The sequence below is a fragment of the Schistocerca cancellata genome, chromosome 4 (assembly GCF_023864275.1).
Source record: "Schistocerca cancellata isolate TAMUIC-IGC-003103 chromosome 4, iqSchCanc2.1, whole genome shotgun sequence".
Taxonomy (NCBI): Eukaryota; Metazoa; Arthropoda; class Insecta; order Orthoptera; family Acrididae; genus Schistocerca; species Schistocerca cancellata.
The window spans coordinates 266,367,573-266,391,469 of record NC_064629.1 but is presented as its reverse complement, the minus strand read 5'-3'; the positions used below and the strand labels follow the sequence as shown (position 1 = coordinate 266,391,469).

The window sequence follows — 23,897 nt, the reverse complement described above, 5'->3', positions numbered from 1 at the left end:
CCCCGGGAGTCCGCTTCCGTCAACTGCTCCATTCTCTTTCCTGCCGCTTTCCTAAAACCTTCTTGACAACTTGGGGTACAGCACCGCCTTGGCTCCGTCCCCGGATCTGCCTGCTCCGTGACCTTTGTCAATTTCCCAAGGATGGTACCCCTACACTTGTTTATCGTCGGGCATTTGCTGCTCTATGTGCAGAAATGACGGACGCCACATTTATTTACACCGATGGCTCGAAAACATCGTTAGGTGTAGGGAGTGCCTATATTGTTGGCGACACCCCAAATCGCTTTCGGCTTCCCGACCAGTGTTCGGTTCATACTGCGGAGCTTTACGCTGTTCTCCAGGCTGTCCACTACATCCGCCGCCATCAGCGGATACAGTACGTTATCTGCTCAGATTCTCTCAGCTCTCTCCTCAGTCTCCAAGCTCTTTACCCTGTGCACCCTCTGGTCCACCGGATTCAGGACTGTCTGCGCATGCTCCACCTGGAGGGCGTCTCGGTGGCGTTCCTCTGGCTCCCGGGACACGCTGGTATCTGTGGGAATGAGGCGGCCGATATAGCGGCCAAGGCTGCAGTCTCTCTTCCTCGGCCAGCTATTCAGTCGCTTCCCTTCACTGATCTACGGAGCGGTTTATGTCGCAAAGTTGCTCATTTATGGCATGCGCATTGGTCAACACTTCCCCGTAATAAATTGCGGGAAGTGAAAGCCCTTCCTTGCGCTTGGACCTCTTCCTCCCGAACGCGTCGTCGGGAGGAGGTAATTTTAGCTAGACTCCGGATAGGGCACTGTCTTTTTAGCCATCGACATCTTTTAAGCGGTGATCCTCCCCCACTCTGTCCCCACTGCTCTCAGCTGTGGACGGTAAGACACCTTTTAATTGAATGCCCCTATTTTAATCCGTTACGCTCCCGTCTACAGCTATCGCCTGATCTATCGTTGATTTTAGCAGATGACACGCGCTCAGCCGACCGCGTTCTCCAGTTTATTAGTGACAGTAAAATGACGTCAGTCATTTGAACCTTTTTTTTGGGACAACCACCCCCTTTCTGTAGTGGATTTTAAGCATTCCTTCTACTTTTAGTTTCTCCAATTTTATGACTTTGTTCCCATTGCTGCTGGTTTTCAATTTCGGTTTTTTACAGTCTTAAGTCACGGGCTGGGCGCTAATGACCATAGAAGTTTTGCGCCCTAAAACCACAAACAAACAAAAAATTCGGCTTTGTTGCGTAATCATCTCCTTTTGGCATTCCTTGGTCCCCCTCTGGGTTTTGACCTCCATTACTAAATTTCTCCTCCGTAGTGAGAAGAAGGGATCGGTTGGAAGGACATGGTCTGAGACATCGAGGGATCACCAATTTAGTACTGGAGGGCAGTGCGGAGGGTAAAAATCGTAGAGGGAGACCAAGAGATGAATACACCAAGCAGATTCAGAAGGATGTGGGCTGCAGTAGGTACTGGGAAATGAAGAAGCTTGCACAGGATAGAGTAGCATGGAGAGCTGTATCAAACCAGTCTCAGGACTGAAGACAACAGCAACAACAGTGTGAGCCATTTGGGGAGGAGCACCTTACCTAGTTTCTCCGACGTGCGCCCTCCTAGTACATTCCACCTTCTCTTTCACGTCGTTGTCTGATGCTAGGGTGCATAGCCAGCACGGTAGCCAGCCCGTGTGGTGGGGTCGCTATGTACCCTTTTGGTTGAGCCCCCTGAATACAGGGATTACACTTCTGATACCTGAGCTGTGACCTCCTCATGCATGCCTTGGAGTAGTTGCTCGTCATCCTGGAGCATCGGAACTCCCGGCAATGGCCGCCGTGCCAGACTGTTGTGGCTGGGAGAGCCCCTGATCGGAGTGGGTGGTATAAGGGCGGGACACTATGTGAATGAAAAGCATACGGGTCCAGAACTCTGGCCGTTCTTCTGCGGTCGTCTCTCTGCGTGGAACTGATTCTTCAAGTGCTGCTTCTCTTGCCCTTTGGGCCTTCCCTTCCATGGCTACCCCCTGGGAAGAGGGTCAGGCCCGTCGGCTAGGGGCGAAACCTTTCCCACGTTATCTAGTTTGCACCAGGACTGATGGAGATACTTTCACCAATACCAAACCTTTATTCTTTGTGGAACGTATTGAAGACAAGTTTGGCGAAGTGGACTCCCTGAGCAAGATGCGACCGGGTTCGTGGCTGATCAAAACTGCTTCAGCTGCCCAATCTGCGGCCCTTCGTGCCTGTACCCATCTTGGCACAATTCCTGTGTCTATTACCCCCCCCCCCCACCAGTCTCTAAATATGGTACAAGGTGCGATTTTTCATAGGGACCTCATCCTTCAAACTGATGAACTTCGGGAAAATCTCGGACGGCGGGGTGTTCACTTTGTTCGGCGTGTTCAGAAGGGTACTAAAGACAATCGCATTGATGCTGGTGCCTTTATCCTGGCCTTTGAAGGGGATACCCTCCCTGAGAAAGTTAAGATTATGGTTTATCGATGTGATGTGGAGCCGTAAATCCCACCTCCCATGAGCTGTTTTAAGTGCTTGCATTTTGGACACATCTTCCCGATGTTCACAGGCCCCTCTGTGGTGACTGTGGACCTGTGGACGTCCACTCCATGAGGGGAGTCCCTGTGTTCCCCCTCTTGTGTGTGTAAATTGTCATTGTAGTCATTCTCCACGTTCACCAGATTGCCCAGTATATAAGAAGGAAAAGAAGATACAGGAGTATAATTCCCTCGATCGTTTAACCTACACAGAGGCCCCGTAAGAGATCTACACGTCTGTGTCCATGACATCTAGTTACGCCTTGGTTACATCTTCACCCCTTCCTCCCTCTTCCTTACCCCCATCCCGGAACCCTCTCCTCCCTCCCTCCCTCTCCTGCGGCTCCCACACCTTCTCCTATGGGCGCTGCTCCCCCTCCCCAGCTGGAGAAGTGTCCCACTCCTTCAGTGTCTGCCGGTCAAAGGCGCCTCTCCCGTATGCCCCTTCCCAGCACCTTCCAGGCCAAAGGTCTGCTGCCACGCGACGACCGCGAGAGCCGCGGTCTGTCGGCCCCCAGGTCGCCCGGTCTCTTTCTGTTCTTGATCTTGCTGCAGCTGGCTCCTTTATGCCACATAGCCCTCCTCGATCTCAGCCTCAAAAGAAGAATAAACATAAGTCCCGGGACAAAGAGCCTCTGGTGTCACCAGAGGTCCCTTCCCCGACTTTACAACCGAATTCTGACCTGTCGTTCATGGATGTCGCCCCCTCCTTGTCGGTGACGGGTGGGGACCCGGCGGTATGACTGGCTTTAGCGTGTTCAGCCCCCATTTAAATCATCGTTCTATAGTTCTCCAATGGAATTGTAATGGATACTATCGTCACCTTCTGGAATTGAAATCCCTTCTTTCGTCTTACTCTGCAGCTTGGGTGGTTCTCCAGGAATCTCATTTTACTGATTCTCACTCACAGACCCTCCGTGGGTTCCATGTTTTCTGTCGAAATCGGGTCGGACCTCTATGGGCTTCTGGAGGAGTTTGCACGTTGGTCCGTACAGACATTGCTTGCACGTGGATTCCTCTTCAAACTAAATTGGAAGTGGTTGCTGTTAGGGTCCACCTAGACTCTGCGGTCACAGTTTGCAATCTTTATCTCCCTCCTGACAGGACTCTTACACCTGCTGCCTTAACTGCCCTTCTTCAGCAACTTCCTCCTCCCTTCCTCCTCCTTGGGGGATTTTCATGCTCATCATCCCTTGTGGGGCAGTGCCTTTTCATCTAGACGAGGTCTTTTTATAGACCAGTTTATTGCAGACCACGACTTGTGCCTTCTTAATGATGGCTCCCCTACTCATTTCAGTTCCGGTCATGGTACCTTTTCTGCCATTTATCTTTCTCTTTCTTCTCCCTCTCTCCTCCCTTCATTACACTGGTCGCCACACGAAGACCTTTGTGATAGCGACCATTTCCCGTTGATTATCTCGCTCCCTTCCCGCTCCCCGATGGACGGATTACCTCGTTGGTCTTTCCAACGCGCCGATTGGCCTCTATATACTGCACAGGTCGTTTTTTCTCCCTCTTTGTCGGGTTGTATTGATGACTTCCTACGTGACGTGTCTGATGCGATTGTTCGCGCTGCTAAACTTGCTGTCCCGCGCTCATCTGGACCTTCTCGTCGCCGGCAAGTCCCATGGTGGAGTACAGCCATTGCCATTGCCATCAGAGATCGCCGTCGAGCTTTGCAACACTTCAAGAGGCACCCATCCATAGCCAGCCTTACTACCTTTAAACGCCTCCACGCTATAGCCCGTTATTTAATCAGAGCAAGTGGATATGTTGGGAACGATTCGTTTCTTCCCTTGGTTCTACTGTCCCTCTGTCACGGGTATGGGCTACACTTCGCTCTCTCTCCAAGGTTGCCATCGGTAGTCCACCCTCCCAGGCCTTCACCTCCCAGATGGCCTTTGTACGGACCCATTAGTTCTTGCAGAACATCTTGCGACCCATTTTGCAGTGGCCTGAGCATCAGCCTCCTATCCAGCTGCTTTCCTTCACCAGAAACAGCGGGCTGAAGCTTCCACCTTATGTCTTACCCCTTGTGAGTCAGAATCTTACAACGAACCTTTTACTGAATGGGAGTTTCCTTCTGCTCTATCTTCTTCTCATGATACGGCCCCTGGCCCAGATTCCATTCATAACCAACTGTTTCAACATCTCAGTGCTCCACAACGGCAACATCTTCTTCGGGTGTTTAACCATATCTGGCTCTAGGGTGACTTCCCTTCTGAGTGGAGGGATAGCATTGTGATTCCTGTCCTTAAGCCTGGTAAGAACCCCCTATCTGTTGACAGCTATCGGCCAATTAGTTTGACCAGTGTTGTTTGTAAGTTACTTGAACGGATAGTAGCCCGTCGGCTCAATCAGGTCCTCGAATATCGGGATCTATTGTCCCCTTACCAGTGTGGCTTTCAAGAGGGACAGTCTCCAATCGATCATTTCCTTCGCTTGGAATCCGCAGTTCGGCAGGCTTTTTCCCAGCGCTGCCATTTGGTTGCAGTGTTTTTTGACCTTCGCGAGGCCTATGACACGGCCTGGCGCCATCACATCTTACTTACCCTTCATCAGTGGGGTCTTCGGGGACCACTCCCGATTTTTATCCGCCAGTTCCTGATCCATCGGTCATTCAGTGTTCGAGTTGGTACTGTTTTTAGTTCTCCACGGACCCAGGAGACGGGCATCCCACAGGGATCTGTCTTGAGTGTCCTTTTCCTCATTGTTATCGATGGACTTGTGGCTTCTGTCGGTCCTTTGGTCGCCCCTGCCCTGTATGTGGATGATTTCTGCAGCTGGGTTAGTTCCTCTTCGATGGCATCTGCAGAGCGGCAGCTCCAGGGAGCTATACGGCGTGCCTCTCCATGGACCCTCTCACATAGGTTTCAATTCTCTCCTTTAAAATCGCGGGTGGTCCACTTCTGTCGCTGTACAACGATCCACTCTGATACAGAGCTCTATCCGATGCCAAACGATTGCCTGTGGTCCCACAGTTTCGTTTCCTGGATCTTCTTTTTGACAACAAGCTTACTTAGCTGCCCCATATCAGACATCTGAAGGTAGGATGTTTTCGTAAACTCAATGTCCTTCGCTTCCTTGCCCACTCCTCTTGGGGTGTGGACCGTTCCCTCCTTCTCTGTCTTTATTGTGCTCTAGTTCTGTCTCGCTTGGACTATGGTTGTCAAGTTTATGGTTCAGCTGCTCCTTCCACACTGCATGTGCTGGATCCAGTCCACCATCGTGGTACCTGTTTGGCCATCGGTGCCTTCCCTACTAGCCCTGTTGATAGTCTCCTGGTTGAAGCTGGGATCCCCCCCCCCTTTCTGTTCGGCGGTCCCAGCTTCTGGTGTCTTATGCACTCGCTATCCGTTCCTCTCCCACTCATTCTTCCTATTCTATCCTGTTCCCAGACCATGGACGTCGCCCACCCGACTCCCGCCCTCGGGCGTGTTTACTGGTTGGGCTCCGCCTTGCGTCTCTTTGCCGTGATTTTCAGCTTCCTTCTTTGTCCTGCCTTCCTCGCTCCCTCCCCTCCACCCCCCCCCCTTGGTTAGTTCCTCGGCCTCGAATTTGGATGGATCTCCGCCGAGGTCCAAAAGATTCCATTCCCCCAGTGGTTTTCCGTTTCTTTTTCCGCCAAATTTTATGGGAGTTTCGGGATGCTGTTGTTTTTTACACTGATGGCTCTAAATCTGCTGATCATGTGGGGTATGCCTTCACGTCCTCTGTCGGAACGGAAAATCATCTGCTGCCACCTACATGTGGGTTGTTTACTGCGGAATTGATGACAATTTCCCAGCCCTTTACCTTCATTAAACAGTCCCAACACAACCGCGTTTTGTTATGTACGGACTCGATGAGTGGCCTTCTTGCTATTGACCGGTGTTTTTCGCGCCATCCCTTGGTCTCTGCCATCCATGACCATCTCGCTGATATTCACCGTGCTGCTTGTTCCATTGACTTCCTTTGGGTCCCTGGCCATATGGGTATCCCAGGTAATGAGCTCGCTGATCGTTTGGCTGGGGGAGCAGTCACTTGCCCCCGTTTTCTGTAACCTCTCATGCAGCGGATTTTCGGCTTCACATCAAATCCCACTTCGCACAGTCATGGGCCAATTCTTGGGAGGCTACTCCCCTGTCTAATAAACTTCGTGCGATTTAGGTGACACCAGGCCCGTGGCGTTCTTCCTTTCGCCTCTCCCGAAAGGACTCGACCACACTGTGTCGTCTCCGCATTGGCCATACCAGGCTGACCCATGGTTTTCTTTTGCGTGATGAGCCACCCCCACTTTGTGGGTGTGAACCCTTTCAGTCAGTAGCCCACATTTTGGTTGAATGCCCCCTTCTTTGGCTCTGCGTGCTAAGTACAGACTCCCCCACACTTTACCTTTGATGTTGGCTGACGATTCCTGGATGGTCTCTCTGGTTCTCGGTTTCCTTCGGGAAAGTGGTTTTTATTCTCAGTTTTAAGGTTTTTAATCTCTCTGGTATTGGGGGAGGGCGGTGAGTGTTTGGGTGTCTCCCACTGTAAGCAGTGTTCGGAGATTCCCGATTCACCTCCCTGACCGAAATCCTCTTTTCTTCCCCTTTTACTTTGGTTTTACCTTTTTTAAGGATTGGTTAGTCTCCTTTTCCCATACGTACTTCTACATTCCAGCGGTTGTACCTTTTAAGTCACAGGTGGTCTTGCCTATGATGCTTCAGCATAGCGTTGCGTTCGTTCTCTTGCTGACTTCCCTCGTTTTGTTTTTACCATTGACAACATGACTGCCCCTTTACGATTTTAGCCTTTTCCCTTTTATTGTTCTGACTTTCCTGAGATGTCACATTGGCGGAATGGACCACATTTGAAACAAGGGACTGATGACCTTGCTGTTTGATCCCTTAAACCTCAAACAACCAACCAACCAACCAACCGATTCCTTTCTTCCCCCCTCACCTTTTTGTGCTCTTAGCCCCCCTTGTGCAAGATGCTAAGTGGTTTTTCTCTTTTCTTTTACCTGTTTTGGTACAACTACTGTCATGACGTTTTAAACTCTGACTTGCTTATTTAGTTTTAGCAGCCTAGTCACATTGTTTTCGATTCTTAACTATGAAATGTTTCTCTCGTAGTGAGGAGGGACGGGTGGCCCCGTTGTTTAGCCCCTTAAACACACAACCATCGACAACAACATTGTACCGTCAACGGGAAAGTGTATCATCTCGACTGAGGATATTATGCGTGACATGACTCATAGACTTTGGTTATAGTAGCATTGTTTGTAAAGGCATTTGCTGATTAGATCCATAAGTTAGTTTTATGTGGGATCGGTTCAAAGTACTTGGTTTCTAGACCATTTCCTGAAACCCGAGTCTTGGGTTGTCAGTGTGCATGCACGAAGATACGCTGTAAAATAGGAATCAGCCAGGAAAATGCTTTATACCGGCTTTCATTCGCGGAGCTCCATCTGAATGCGGCTTCGGGAAACGTAATTCTCGTTGATCAGAAGGTGTTTTCCAGCAGCTACGACGATCGAAGAATAGTTTACAGACCGCTACGGACTAGACATCGTGAAGAATACGTAGGAACGACAAGGAGTTGGTGGCTATCTGTCTCAAGCTAGGGATGGGTTTCTGGGAAGGTGCTAAGAGTGATTCAGAATTGAGGGAACTGTAGAAAAATATATTGACGTAATTGATACTGTCTTCAATGGAAATACTAAACAATGAACGAGAATTCACATTACGAGATCATCATTGTCTTTTTGTATAAACCGCATTCGTTCGGCAACAGCTGTCCAACATGGGCATTAATGTTATGAACTCTCAACGACACTAGCTGTCGATTCGAATCGCATGGAGAAACTGTGTGCTGAGGTATCTTAATCACTGTCAGATAACTAAGATACCAATTGGCTACAGCTAATGCCCATTGACACTGCATTCTTGAAGCCTGGGATGAAGTAGACATCTATGACTATCCTCCAAAAACAATGCAAAAGATATCTTCTAATATTTACTCACCTTGAATTTCCACTTCCACCTCTTTCTCTTACACTCTCGTCTCACTTGCCTGTCACTCCATCCTCCGAAGATTAATAAAAAAATGTTTTCGTTGAAATTATATTTTCTTGTAATGTCTGCCTCACGTCTCACTTTTTTCCTTACTATCCTCTATCAATCCTACCGGTACCTATGAAATAGTTCTTTTAAATCCCCATTTGGTTACTGATTCTTCGTTCTGAAAATATCCTTTCCGTTCCCATTTTCTCTCTCCCCTCTAAGTTAAAAGACACTGTGACATACTTTCCTAAACGATCTTTTATTCATGTGTCATTTATTTTGCTCTTCTACCCTCCAGCCTGTTCCTTGCTCATTCAATCGTAATGATTTTGCTACAGATCTTTCTTGACGTTCACCATCTGAGAACAGAACAGAGTGGGAGGAGGGTAGAAAATAGTGATACTCGATATACCCTCTACCACACAACGTCTAGAGACTTAATGAGTACCTCTGTATGTGTAGAGGTGCTCTTACGTGTCTCGTGAGAAATTTCTGCTCAGCAGAAGGCGCGCCGATGAAAGTTTAGACACTGATCCAATGATGGAAACTAATTATTATTTCAGTCTAATTTGGTGGGGGGAATTGACTGACAAATGTACTAGCAACTTTCCACGTGTTTGACATCGTGATGCAGCTATCGAAATAACTGTGCTTCCTCTCTTCATTGGCAACGTAACTGAGTTAAATTACTGTATGGGCCTGTATCGACAGTTCCTCTACAGGTGCAAACAAGGGCCAAATGACGGACACAGTCTCTAGTCTCTGTTCTCCGCCACGTACCACTCCATGGCCCGCAAATTAAATACATAGATGTGAAAGTAAGTGTAAATGCGGTAAAATCACACTGTTACTTATGACAATTTTTACAGTGTGACGTGTTTTGCCCGTATTTCAGTTCTGGGAAACGATATCTGAAGAGCATGGCATAGACTCCAATGGTGTCTACGTCGGTAACTCCGACCTGCAGCTGGAGCGAATCACTGTTTACTACAATGAGGCCTCAGGTGAGTTTTTAGATTTTTTAGCAGCCGATACCAGGTATAGCACAATGAAAATTATAAATTCTTCGATGTAACGAGGGGGCAGCATGTGTAGGGATATATCAGTAACTCCAGGGTTTCAGAATACATACGGAAAATATCCACTTCAGTGGATAGAGAATCTCTCGAAGGTTTTAGCACGCCCTACAGGGGCTCAATGAGGGCACTGTTTGTGACGTGGAACCATCAATACGTGCATGAAATTGACGTCGGTGCTGCTTTTGCTGGAAAGGCGAAAAGACGGCAAATCACTTTGCTTATCTGCAGGCGAGATCTAATTAGATGTGGCAGTATAGAGCTGATTCAGGGTGACAATTATTGAACTACACTCCTGGAAATGGAAAAAAGAACACATTGACACCGGTGTGTCAGACCCACCATAATTGCTCCGGACACTGCGAGAGGGCTGTACAAGCAATGATCACACGCACGGCACAGCGGACACACCAGGAACCGCGGTGTTGGCCGTCGAATGGCGCTAGCTGCGCAGCATTTGTGCACCGCCGCCGTCAGTGTCAGCCAGTTTGCCGTGGCATACGGAGCTCCATCGCTGTCTTTAACACTGGTAGCATGCCGCGACAGCGTGGACGTGAACCGTATGTGCAGTTGACGGACTTTGAGCGAGGGCGTATAGTGGGCATGCGGGAGGCCGGGTGGACGTACCGCCGAATTTCTCAACACGTGGGGCGTGAGGTCTCCACAGTACATCGATGTTGTCGCCAGTGGTCGGCGGAAGGTGCACGTGCCCGTCGACCTGGGACCGGACCGCAGCGACGCACGGATGCACGCCAAGACCGTAGGATCCTACGCAGTGCCGTAGCGGCCGCCGCTCGTGGTCTCGCGGTAGCGTTCATGCTTCCCGAGCACGGGGTCCCGGGTTCGATTCCCGGCGGGGTCAGGGATTTTCACCTGCCTCGAGATGACTGGGTGTTTGTGTTGTCCTCATCATTTCATCATCATCCCGTAAAGTGGCGAAATTGGACTGAGCAAATATTGGGTAATTGTACGGGCGCTGATAACCACGCTGTTGAGCGCCCCACAAACCAAACATCATCATCATCATCAGTGCCGTAGCGGACCGCACCGCCACTTCCCAGCAAATTAGGGACACTGTTGCTCCTGGGGTATCGGCGAGGACCATTCGCAACCGTCTCCATGAAGCTGGGCTACGGTCCCGCACACCGTTAGGCCGTCTTCCGCTCACGCCCCAACATCGTGCAGCCCGCCTCCAGTGGTGTCGCGACAGGCGTGAATGGAGGGACGAATGGAGACGTGTCGTCTTCAGCGATGAGAGTCGCTTCTGCCTTGGTGCCAATGATGGTCGTATGCGTGTTTGGCGCCGTGCAGGTGAGCGCCACAATCAGGACTGCATACGACCGAGGCACACAGGGCCAACACCCGGCATCATGGTGTGGGGAGCGATCTCCTACACTGGCCGTACACCACTGGTGATCGTCGAGGGGACACTGAATAGTGCACGGTACATCCAAACCGTCATCGAACCCATCGTTCTACCATTACTAGACCAGCAAGGGAACTTGCTGTTCCAACAGGACAATGCACGTCCGCATGTATCCCGTGCCACCCAACGTGCTCTAGAAAGTGTAAGTCAACTACCCTGGCCAGCAAGATCTCCGGATCTGTCCCCCATTGAGCATGTTTGGGAGTGGATGAAGCGTCGTCTCACGCGGTCTGCACGTCCAGCACGAACGCTGGTCCAACTGAGGCGCCAGGTGGAAATGGCATGGCAAGCCGTTCCACAGGACTACATCCAGCATCTCTACGATCGTCTCCATGGGAGAATAACAGCCTGCATTGCTGCGAAAGGTGGATATACACTGTACTAGTGCCGACATTGTGCATGTTCTGTTGCCTGTGTCTATGTGCCTGTGGTTCTGTCAGTGTGATCATGTGATGTATCTGACCCCAGGAATGTGTCAATAAAGTTTCCCCTTCCTGGGACAATGAATTCACGGTGTTCTTATTTCAATTTCCAGGAGTGTATATGAAAAAAAATTAGAAACTACGGCATGCACACTTTATTCAACGTATACGTGTCACTACAGATATTCGGATCTAAGGTGTTATATGTCCGATACGCCTGACATCATTGGCGATGATGCGGCTCAGACGAATAGCGAAATTCTGCATGACCCGCTGACGTGTCGGAACATCGATGCTGTCGATGACCGACCTCCTGAATGAATGACTTTTTTCAGCTCAGTAAAGGTTTCGGAATTATTGCTGATCATCTTGTGTTGAATACAATCCCACAAAAAGAAGTCACTTGTGTTCAGATCCGGAGCATATGGTGGCCAATCTAGGCCCATGCCAGTGGCCTCTGGGTACCCCAGAGCCAGACTGCGGTGCCCAAAGTGCTCCTCCAGGACACCAAACACTCTACTGCTTTGATGGGGTCAAGCTCAGTCTTGCACGACCCACATCTTGTCGAAATCAGGATCACTTTGGGTAATGGGGACGAAATTATCTTGTAAAACCTTCACGTACCGTTCGGTAGTCACCGTGCCATCAAGAAATATCGCACAGATTATTCCGTGACTGGACATTGCACACCACACAGGCACCCGTTAAAGGAAAAGAGACTTCCCAATCGCGAAATGCGGATTGTCAGTCCCCCAAATGAGCCAATTTTGCTTATTGACGAACCCATCCAATGACCCCCCAGGGGGTCCACAACTCTTTTGTGGATACGTGCGTAGCGAGCACGGGACCCCGAGCTAATGTGGCCTTCCTTCCTTTCAGGGCTGCATACCTTCCCTTTCTGCATCCTTCCCCATCCCTCTCTTCGCCCCTCCTCCCCTCACCTCTGGCTCTTTCCTTCCCTTTCTCCCCATCTGGGAGTATGGTTTGTGCCTATGTCCGGAGACGGACGCTCGTAAATGTACTGCATTCTTCGCCTTCCTTGACTTTATGTCTTCTTCCTTCCTTTGTCCTTCTCCTTTCGTTACCTCTTCTCTTTACCCTTTTCTCCGCTGCGGCGTTTGAGACCTCTCTTCTTTCCTTTCCCTTTCTCTTTCTTCCTCCCTGTGCGTGTCTGAAGGCCGACCCACGCCCTTTGTGCGTAGCCAGTGACGGGGTAACGCGTAATTCCCCACCCCGGGTAGACAGGTAGGACACGTACGTACCCCCTGGTAACGGCCAGGCCCAGGGAGGGGTGATTACCCGATCTGATACCTTCCGAAAGTGCCGATTGGTCCCTCCGTCCGTTTGTCGGGAGGTGTGACCTGAGGTGTGAACAATCATCTAAGGCGGGAGTGCCCTCAGAGAGGGCCCCCACAAGGGAGGAGCGCGCCATCGGAGACGCCGGTAATCATGGGGGATTCTTCCGCAATGGTTTCCTTACCTTCCACTATGTCTGCTCACAAACGTAAGTATACTGAGTCTCAGCCACAGATGGTTCTTCCATCGTTGCCACAGTTCCTTGTTGTTTCTCGGTCTGACGAAGGTCACGACTTCTCCACGGTCAACCCTTTCATTATTCAGAAAGGAGTTGACGCAATTGCAGGTCCTGTAAAGTCTTGTTCCAGATTACGGAATGGCACCCTGTTGTTAGAAACACACAGTGCCCTCCAGGCACAAAAATTGCTGCGTACTTCTCTGCTCCACACCTTCCCTGTCCGGGTGGAACCGCACCGTACCTTAAATTCCTTGCGTGGAGTCGTTTATACACGCTCCCTCGATGGATTGTCTGACGATGAAATTCAGCACTACCTGTCTGACCAGGGCGTAACGGCTGTTCATAGAGTTATGAAAAGGGTTGACACGAACATCATTCCAACCCGCACTGTCTTCTTGACATTTGACAAAGTTCAACTCCCATCGAAAATCAAAGCAGGCTATGAGATAATTTCCGTTCGCCCTTATGTCCCCAACCCTACGCGTTGCTATCGATGTCAGCGGTTCAATCACACCAGCCAGTCCTGTTCCAATCCGGCCAAATGTGTTACGTGTGGCAAGGATGCCCATGAGGGTGCTTGTCCACCTCCATCCCCTCACTGCATCAACTGTATGGGTGACCACCCTGCTTCATCTCGAGATTGCCCCGTTTTTAAGGACGAAAAGCTCATCCAGGAAATAAGAGTGAAGGAAAAGGTGTCGACCTTTGCTGCTTGAATATTATTCGCCAGTCGACAGCCCACCGTGCCTCCGACAGGAAAATACAGCACTGTCCTTGCTTCTCCTCGGCCAACAAAGGAGGCGGCCACGCAGACTTGCGACCTCACCTTTAGTACCAAGATCGCCCGTTCAACCTCACCACTTTCGCCTGCCCACTCTATGGCTCACCCTTCGTCGGGTACTGCTAAATCTCGAGCCCAAAAGTCAGACACAAAGTCTTCGAAAAAAGAGCATACTCGTGAAGAGCTTTTACATACCGCAACTTCACAACCATCGGTTCCTCCTTCATCTAAACATCATACTTCCAAGAAGGCTACAAAGAAACCCAGTTCCTCTCCTTCTCCGCCAAGGCGTTTCCCATCTACAGCACCACCTGGCGGAAATCGCCCTCGGCCGTCTTCTGTATCGCCGAGGCGCACTGCTGGTGGCCGGTCAACCGGCCGATCGCTGGTGGCAGGAGCTGCTCCTGACCAACCTATGGATCAGGATCTTCTGCCTTCGGCTGAATGCCATTCCATGCTGTCGGTCGCTAGCTCCGAGCAGTCTTTGAGTTGACAGCAACTTTGGTCACATTCCTCCATTTTCTGTTCACCCCATGTCCATTGTCCACTGGAATATCCACGGCATTCGAGCCAATAGGGATGAATTGTCGGACCTCTTACGATCCTACTCGCCAGTCATCTTCTGTCTTCAGGAAACAAAGCTGCGTCCCCATGACCGCTATGTTCTCCCTCATTTTCAGTCCGTCCGATATGATCTCCCCTCTGTTGAAGGCACTCCAGCGCATGGAGGACTCGTGATTCTTCTCCACGATGCTCTCCATTATCACCCAATCACCTTACACACTTCCTTCCAAGCTGTCGCCGTCCGTCTTTCTCTTTCCGGTTACACGTTCTCTCTTTGTACTGTATACATTCCATCGTCCACACCAATGGCACGAGGTGATCTCCTTCATCTTCTTGGTCAGCTTCCACCCCCCTATTTGCTGGTTGGGGACTTCAATGCCCACCACCCGCTTTGGGGATCTCCACATCCTTGTCCACGTGGCTCTCTATTGCTAGACGTCTTCCACCAAGCGGATCTAGTTTGCCTCAATACTGGGGTCCCCACATTTTTGTCTACCTCCACGACACATTTATCTCATTTGGACCTTGCGGCCGGTACTGTTCCGCTAGCTCGGCGCTTCGAATGGTTCGCCCTTGATGATACACACTCGAGTGACCACTTTCCATGTATCCTTAGACTGCAGCCTCCACTGCCATCTATGCGCTCGCGACGCTGGAAATTTGCCCAAGCCGATTGGACACTTTTTTCGTCTCTAGCGACATTCGATGACCGTCGCTTTCCCAGCGTCGACGCTGAGGTCACACATATTACCGACGTTATTCTTACAGCTGTGAAACGTTCAATACCACGCACCTCCGAATTGCCCTGGCGCCCCCCAGTTCCTTGGTGGAACGAGGCATGCCGTGACGCAATACGTGAGCGGCGACGTGCTCTTCGCATTTTCCGTCACCATCCTACTTTGGCCAACTGTATCCGCTATAAGCAGCTCCGTGCGCGATGCCGTCGCGTCATCCGCGATAGCAAGAAGGCAAGCTGGAAATTCTTTATTAGCTCATTTAACACCTTCACTCCCTCCTCGGAAGTTCGGAGTGGGCTTCGGCGGTTCTCAGGCGCGCCAAGTTTCTCCCCGGTCTCTGGGCTCACTGTCGCGCATGATACCTTAGTGGACCCCGTCGCAATTTCTAACTCGTTGGGTCAGCACTTTGCTGAGATTTCGAGCTCTTCCAATTACCCGCCAGCGTTTCTCCCGAAGAAACGTGCAGCGGAAGAGCGACATCTTGCTTTCTCCTCTCAAAATCACGAAAGCTACAATACTGTTTTCTCCATGCGGGAACTCCAACATGCCCTCTCTTCTTCTCGCTTCTCCGCCCCAGGACCGGATGGTATCCATGTCCAAATGTTGCTGCTTTTATCAAACCATAGTCTGCGTTACCTCCTTCGCCTTTATAATCGAATTTGGACCGACAGTACCTTTCCCAGACGGTGGCGGGAAGCTGTTGTCGTTCCCGTTCCGAAACCTGGAAAGGACAAACATCTCCCCTCTAGCTATCGCCCCATTTCTCTCACGAGTAGTGTCTGTAAGGTTTTGGAGCGTATGGTGAATTACCGTTTAGCTTGGTGGCTGGAATCCCGCAGTCTTTTAACACCAGCCCAATGCGGATTTCGGAAGCATCGTTCTGCAGTTGACCATCTTGTTGCTCACTCCACTTCTGTCATGAACAATTTTCTCCGGAAACGCAAACGGTAGCAATATTTTTTGATCTGGAGAGAGCATACGATACCTGTTGGAGGACAGGCATCCTCCGCACACTGTTCTCTTGGGGCTTTCGCGGCCGGCTGCCCCTTTTTCTTCGCGAATTTATGGCAGAGCGCACTTTAGGGTGCGTGTGAACACTACTCTCTCCCGTACTTTCTCCCAAGAAAACGGGGTACCCCAGGGATCCGTGGTGAGTGTTGTACTGTTTGCCATCGCCATAAATCCAATTATGGATTGTCTCCTTCCTGATGTCTCTGGCTCCCTCTTTGTGGACGATTTTGCGATCTACTACAGCTCTCAACGGACCAGCCTACTTGAACGGCGTCTTCAAGGATGTCTCGATCGCCTCCACTGGTGGAGCATCGAAACCGGCTTCCGTTTCTCACCTAGTAAAACCGTTTGTGTCAATTTTTGGCGACGTAAGGAGTTTCTTCCGCACTCCTTACATCTAGGTCCTGTCAACCTTCCGTTTTCAGACGTCGCTAAATTCTTAGGTCTTATGTTTGACAGAAAACTGTGCTGGTCCTCCCACGTTTCCTATCTTTCGGCTCGCTGTCTGCGATCGCTTAACACCCTCCGTGTCCTGAATGGTACCTCCTGGGGAGCGGACCGAGTGGTCCTTCTCCGCCTCTATCGCGCCTTAGTGCGTTCGAAATTGGATTACGGAAGCATAGTCTACTCCTCTGCTCGGGCGTCTATTCTTCGGCGTCTCGACTCTATCCACTACCGTGGATTACGTTTAGTGTCTGGAGCTTTTTACACTATCCCTGTGGAAAGCCTTTATGCTGAGACTGCTGAACCTCCGCTGTCCAATCGGCGAGCAGTCCTCCTGAGTCATTATGATAGCCATCTGTCTTCCATGCCTGCTAATCCAGCCCATGACATATTTTTCGACGCCTCCTTTGATGTAGGGTATGCAGGCCGCTCCTCCTCCCTACTACTCCCGGGAGTCCGCTTCCGTCAACTGCTCCATTCTCTTTCCTTCCGCTTTCCTAAAACGTTTTTGACAACTTGGGGTACAGCACCGCCTTGGCTCCGTCCCCGGATCTGCCTGCTCCGTGACCTTTGTCAATTTCCCAAGGATGGTACCCCTACACTTGTTTATCGTCGGGCATTTGCTGCTCTATGTGCAGAAATGACGGACGCCACATTTATTTACACCGACGGCTCGAAAACATCGTTAGGTGTAGGGAGTGCCTATATTGTTGGCGACACCCCAAATCGCTTTCGGCTTCCCGACCAGTGTTCGGTTCATACTGCGGAGCTTTACGCTGTTCTCCAGGCTGTCCACTACATCCGCCGCCATCAGCGGATACAGTACGTTATCTGCTCAGATTCTCTCAGCTCTCTCCTCAGTCTCCAAGCTCTTTACCCTGTGCACCCTCTGGTCCACCGGATTCAGGACTGTCTGCGCTTGCTCCGCCTGGGGGGCGTCTCGGTGGCGTTCCTCTGGCTCCCGGGACACGCTGGTATCTGTGGGAATGAGGCGGCCGATATAGCGGCCAAGGCTGCAGTCTCTCTTCCTCGGCCAGTTATTCAGTCGCTTCCCTTCACCGATCTACGGAGCGGTTTATGTCGCAAAGTTGCTCATTTATGGCATGCGCATTGGTCAACACTTTCCCGGAATAAATTGCGTGAAGTAAGAGCCCCTCCTTGCGCTTGGACCTCTTCCTCCCGAATACGTCATCGGGAGGAGGTAATTTTAGCTAGACTCCGGATAGGGCACTGTCTTTTTAGCCATCGACATCTTTTAAGCGGTGATCCTCCCCCACTCTGTCCCCACTGCTCTCAGCTGTGGACGGTTAGACACCTTTTAATTGAGTGCCCCTATTTTAATCCGTTACGCTCCCGTCTACAGCTATCGCCTGATCTATCGTCGATTTTAGTAGATGACACGCGCTCAGCCGACCGCGTTCTCCAGTTTATTAGTGACAGTGAAATGACGTCAGTCATTTGAAGCTTTTTTGGGGACAACCACCCCCTTTCTGTAGTGGATTTTTAAACATTCCTTTTATTTTTAGTTTCTCCAATTTTATGTCTTTGTTCCCATTGCTGCTGGTTTTCAATTTCGGTTTTTTACTGTCTTAAGTCACGGGCTGGGCGCTAATGACCATAGAAGTTTTGCGCCCTAGAACCACACAAAAAAAGAAAAATCCATCCAAATGAAAGTGGGCTTCGTCTCTAAACCAGACCATCCTAATTCGCATCATGCCCCATGTACAATCGTGCAGTTTTAACGTCCTGACGTAAACTGTTCAGAAGTTATGACGATTGCATTTCATATAGTTCAATAAATGACATCCTGCATTTGTCTAAATGTGCTGACAGGCCTGCCTGCTGTATCCTCTAGAGTCCTGATTGTTGTTACAAGGGCCGGCCGGAGTGGCCGAGCGGTTAAAGGCGCTACAGTCTGGAACCGCACAACCGTTACGGTAGCAGGTTCGAATCCTGCCTCGGGCATGGATGTGTGTGATGTCCTTCGGTTAGTTAGGTTTAAGTAGTTCTAAGTTCTAGGGGACTTACGACCACAGCAGTTGAGCCCCATAGTGCTCAGAGCCCTTTGTTGTTCCAAGGTTTGATTTTATTGAAGCTGATATTCACAAGCGATAAGGACACAAATAAGACAAAAATAAGGAGGAGAAAATTTATTTTCATTTTTCCATACTTTTAAGGTTTTTTCAGTTGGTATCATAGATCGAAGATCACTGTGGATGGAGACATCTGTATGAAGTTTCAACTGCGTAAGAATGAATGAGGCAATGAGGTCAAGACACTAAGCAATGAGTAAAATGATTAATGAATCATATGTGATACCCGCGGCCTAAGTTAATACAAAGAAATACATATGAGCGTTAAAACAAAATTTTTAACATATAAAATAATCCTAATTTTGAAACTTCCTGGCAGATTAAAGCTGGGTGCCGGACCGAGACTCGAACTCGGGACCTTTGCCTTTTGCGGGCAAGTGCTCTAGCTCTAGGATTCTGTGAATCCTATTTTTGTCTGAAAAACGTAACATAGGTTCAAATTCAATTCTTGTGAACAAGAAAAAACAATTTCTTTTAGACGTAAAGCACAGGAACATTTGACACGTGCTACATCGTACAAACTTTAGACCTCTACAACCCTCTAATCAGCATTTTGATCTATTTTCCTATGTTGTTCATCTGAGGCATGTGCTTAGCATTTGATACCCTGAATGAATGGCAGAGATGGTAAAGTTTTTGGTACTCTTGCACGTTTTGCTGGTAGACCTTCATCACCACCACCCTCATCATAATCATCGATTGAGTCTGATCTTTGCTCTTGCTGACAAACTGTAGAAAATAAGACTTTGTGCAAACAGCAAGCTTGAAAGCTTAATATTGCATGATGTCCGTTCTCATAAATTTATTACTTTGCGTTGTTTGGCTATATTCTAGCCAAACTGCTGCAACAGCAAAATCTATGAAGTTGTGGATCACGTGTACTGTCCATTTGTCAGTTCTGCTTGTCATTGGGTATTTTCCCTCCAATATCAAGGTTGTCAGGTACTAGAATTTTTCCAGACACGATATCTTTACCCTTTCTTGGTATATCAAAAAGTAGTATACCGTTAGATGTAGATAGCACAGCGTTCTTAAAGCCAACTGGGTGAGGTTTGACCCTTACATACTGTCTCTTTCTTACTTGACCTTTAAACTGTACCATCTGCTCATCTATACGTGCATGAATTGGTCGGGTATGATTTCGAAATGCGTTTCTTAGTCGGTCAAGGAGTGGTCGTATCTTCCAATAACTGCCAATTTGTTTGATTTCCTCTGATACAGCATTATCATTAACTAGTTTGAGATTATTTCTTACCAGGTAAAACGTGTCCCTGATAATTGTATCTGCAATCAATGGATGTGTTCTCCTTTCCCAAGACATTCTCAATCTAGGGAACCCCAGTAATGCAATCAGCATACTAACCACTCAAAACTTTAATTCTGCTCCAGTACCGTTCATTGAGTCTACTGTTAGTGTAACATGACGTAAATTTATTTAATAAGCCATATCATCAAATAATCTTTGGTCAATATATTGCATGAAATATTCAAATGGTGACTTCACAGTTGGAATTTCAGGTGTTGCAAATTCTGGTACTTCAGGATTAAACCTAGAAATTAAAGTAAAATAACGTAGTATTTTCAAACTATACGTTAAATATGACATAAAAATTTGTATCTAGCAACTAATTACTGTCATGTCTCTCCATTTTGCACCTCTGTTGAATCTCACTCAAAGGTACTCCATTGTTATCTGATTCGGATGATGACTCATCAGCTGCTGGAGTTAGTGATCTGACAGATATATCACGCTCATCTTCAGACAAATCAAAGTGAGAAATATTTGGATCTTCGACTGCCAAAAGTTCATCTGTTAGGTCTACAGCAAGGAAAATTGGGATTACTGGGTTCATTATTTTCATTAAAGTAACACAATAAATACCCAATATATTTACATGTAAGAGAAACACACAATTTAATACAGGATAACGACAGCAAAGAGAACAACATTTAGCAAAAAATGAAGATACAAACACACGCGCCACCATAAGCAAGTAAACAATGGCAGGAGATCTATAGTAATAGTCCCGAGGTATCAGGGATGATACCTGCAATTAAGGAGAACATTTTGTTCATGAAGAGTAGTTTCTTGGTAGTGATATTTATTTACAGGTTAAATGAAACCATTTGCGAATAAAAGTATCCTTCTAAATGTGTGAAATTGCAAAAGATAAGAATACTTACCTTTTTTAATTCCCGACATGCTGCATGCCATTGTAACACTCACTTTCCTGATGCTGCTACTGCTGCTGCCACTGCTGCTGCCACCTGTTGATGGCGTGAAGAAGTTTAAACAAATGACGAACAGCATGAGCTGAATGTATACCCTGTGATACCGGCAGGAGCTCTCGCTAAAGCGGTCGAAAAAAAGAGTAAAAATATATTTTAGACTATAGGCATCTCCCATACCTACGGACGCTAGAGGATATAGGAAGGTGAGTATTGGGCCAGGGCCAGCTGAATAGACAATCTGCACTAATAGTGGAACAGACAGTTCAAAGACAAGATCACAATGCAACCCATCGATACATCTAAAGCAATCGTATGTGGTGAATTCGACATCACGATACAAGCTAATACCTATAACGAGTCAAGGTAAGGATGCCCTTTCTGCCATTCATGTATGTAGGCCAGTTCTACGACCTAACTAATGGTGTGAAAATAGTCATCCATCACACTGAACATACGAAGACAGAGTTGATCATCCTTCCATTGATCTAGGCCAGTAGGATGACATAAAAACGGCGCGAAAACAAATTCCTTCCCTTCACTTACCCTAAAAGCTATGGCAAATACTTAATACCACCAATTATCCAAAGTGGCCACCTTAAAGCTTCTAGATCAGCACACTTGGCAGGAGAGTATTCGTCATTATCTGTAAATACTCAAACGTAAGATCACTTGCCATTGCTATTTACAGTTTTGTGATAATTTGCTATATTTTTGACCTTGTCCCACTTTCGAGAATGGTCAGCCCAGAATCCACGTAAATACTAGACCGAGGGGTATCTGTTGAGAGGCCAGACAAACGTGTGGTTCCTGAAGAGAGGCAGCAGACTTTTCAGTAGTTGCGGGGGCAACAGTATGGATGATTGACTGATCTGGCCTTGCAACACTAACCAAAACGGCCTTGCTGTGTTGTACTGCGAACAGCAGAAAGCAAGGGGAAACTATAGCCGTAATTTTTCCCGAGGGCATGCAGCTTTACTGTATGACATTGTAATTCTGTCAGAGACAGCAAAGGACCTGGAAGAGCAGCTGAACGGAATGGACAGTGTCTTGAAAGGAGTATATAAGATGAACATCAACAACAGCAAAACGAAGATAATGGAATGTAGCCGAATTAAATCGGGTGATGCTGCGGGAATTAGAGTAGGAAATAAGACGCTGAAAGTAGTAAATGAGTTTTGCTATTTGGGGAGCAAAATAACTGATGATGGTCAAAGTAGAGAGGATATAAAATGTAGACTGGCAATGGCAAGGAAAGCTTTTCTGAAAGTATTTGTGTGGAGTGTAGCCATGTATGGAAGTGAAACATGGACGATAAATAGTTAAGACAAGAAGAAAATAGCTTTCGAAATGTGGTGCTAGAGAAGAATGCTGAAGGTTAGATGGTTAGACAATGTAATTAATGAGGTATTGAATAGAATTGGAGAGAAGAGAAATTTGTGGCACAACTTGACTAGAAGAAGGGATCGGTTGGTAGGGCATATTCTGAAGCATCAAGGGAATACCAATTTAGTATTGGAAGGCAGCGTGTAGGGTAAAAATCGTAGAGGGAGACAAAGAGATACACTAAACAGATTCACAAGGATGAAGGTCGCAGTAGCATGGAGAGCTGCATGAAACCAGTCTCTGGGCAGAAGATAACAACAAGTGTTTAATGATTACAATATTGTAATATTGTAACAAATACACAGATATTCCCCTATAAACAATTTTCAAACGTCAACAAATACGCTCTTGCTACGTACTAAGTTCGTTTCACTGTAAAGATCATATTCCTGCAGGTAAGAGATATTTAAAAATTGCACTCGAAAAAATTTCCTGTCCTTGTGCTGCTACTATCACTACTAGGGACAGTATCAGAATAGGATAGGGACGTAATTTATTTCAAACCACCTAAAATACAATGTAATAGTCCAAATCATGTTCATAAAGTCTGTTATCACGAATTGCTCTACACATAGTCTGCAGTGTCTAAACTGTCGCCACCCCAGCCTCTCGTGTGTGCTAACAGCATGTGGCAAGAGGAACTACAGCTCGCCTAGAGAGATAGATCTGTGCTGAGACGCTGCCCCGACTGCTCAGTTCAGAAAACGGGGCCAGCATCTCTGTGCCTCACACGAGAATGACTCTTGCAATGATTGGCCAGCATCCATACTGAACTAAAGTGTAAGTCCTACCTCCAGCCGCGATAAGGCTGACTTGACAGGTGCATGGAACATTCAGCAGAGGAGAACGTAATGACTATAATCTTAAATTGCTCTAATATTTTTATTATATGTCTAATTTTCGAGGCTATTTCCAGTAATGAGTCATTAACATTCAATCACTTTAACGTAATATCAATGCTAGCAAAGTTCTCCTGTACCGTAACAATTTTTTCAAGTCGACTGTTCTAAAAAATGTACTAGTAGCAGTCCCAAATGAGTCTAGTTAGATACTCATTTGTTCGCTATGTATTAACAGGGACATCAGAAACACGAACAATCGCCAGTACTCACAGGGAATAACTATCTATCCTTGTCAGCTTCCCAATTTGATTGTCCTTATACAGCGCCTCCACCTACAAGTCTTCCTCGTTTCTAACCTTAGCATTTCCTAGTATAGCATCTCATAATGCTCCACGTTTTTTTCTTTCTTAATAGATTACTTTCTTGAAGTTACTCTAATATTATGGCTGCCGATGTCATGTGTGGAGTTTTGAGGTATCAAGTACCCTCCATGTACAGGTGTACTGTCGAACGATCGCGAAATTGTGCTGTGACAGTCTGAGATAAAAGCACTTCATATCTCAAGGCCAGCAGTTTTTGATGGCAATAATATAAGGAAGGCTGATTAACAGTTTTCTAGAGCAATAATCAAATAAGCATCATTTCTGCGACTTTAATTAAACATTACTTAGTTTCCTGTCACTGTTGCACATTTTGCTTCGTATGTAGTAGTAGTACTATTCTTATCCTGACTTCATGTTTCACAGAGAAAAGGCAAACAATTGCCCTAGGCTCTACGAACTGACGTTACATTA

General features: G+C 47.8%; 1 protein-coding gene across 1 annotated transcript in view; it reads left to right on the top strand.

Annotated features, from left to right (window-relative positions):
- The window catches only part of LOC126184079 (tubulin beta-3 chain-like), a 111,928-nt gene that overhangs the window by 25,522 nt on the left and 62,509 nt on the right, over window positions 1-23,897 (top strand). Inside the window, exon 2 of the mRNA XM_049926439.1 lies at window positions 9,454-9,562. Within this exon, the coding sequence (XP_049782396.1) occupies window positions 9,454-9,562 (109 nt within the window). The remainder of the gene's footprint in view (window positions 1-9,453; window positions 9,563-23,897) is intronic.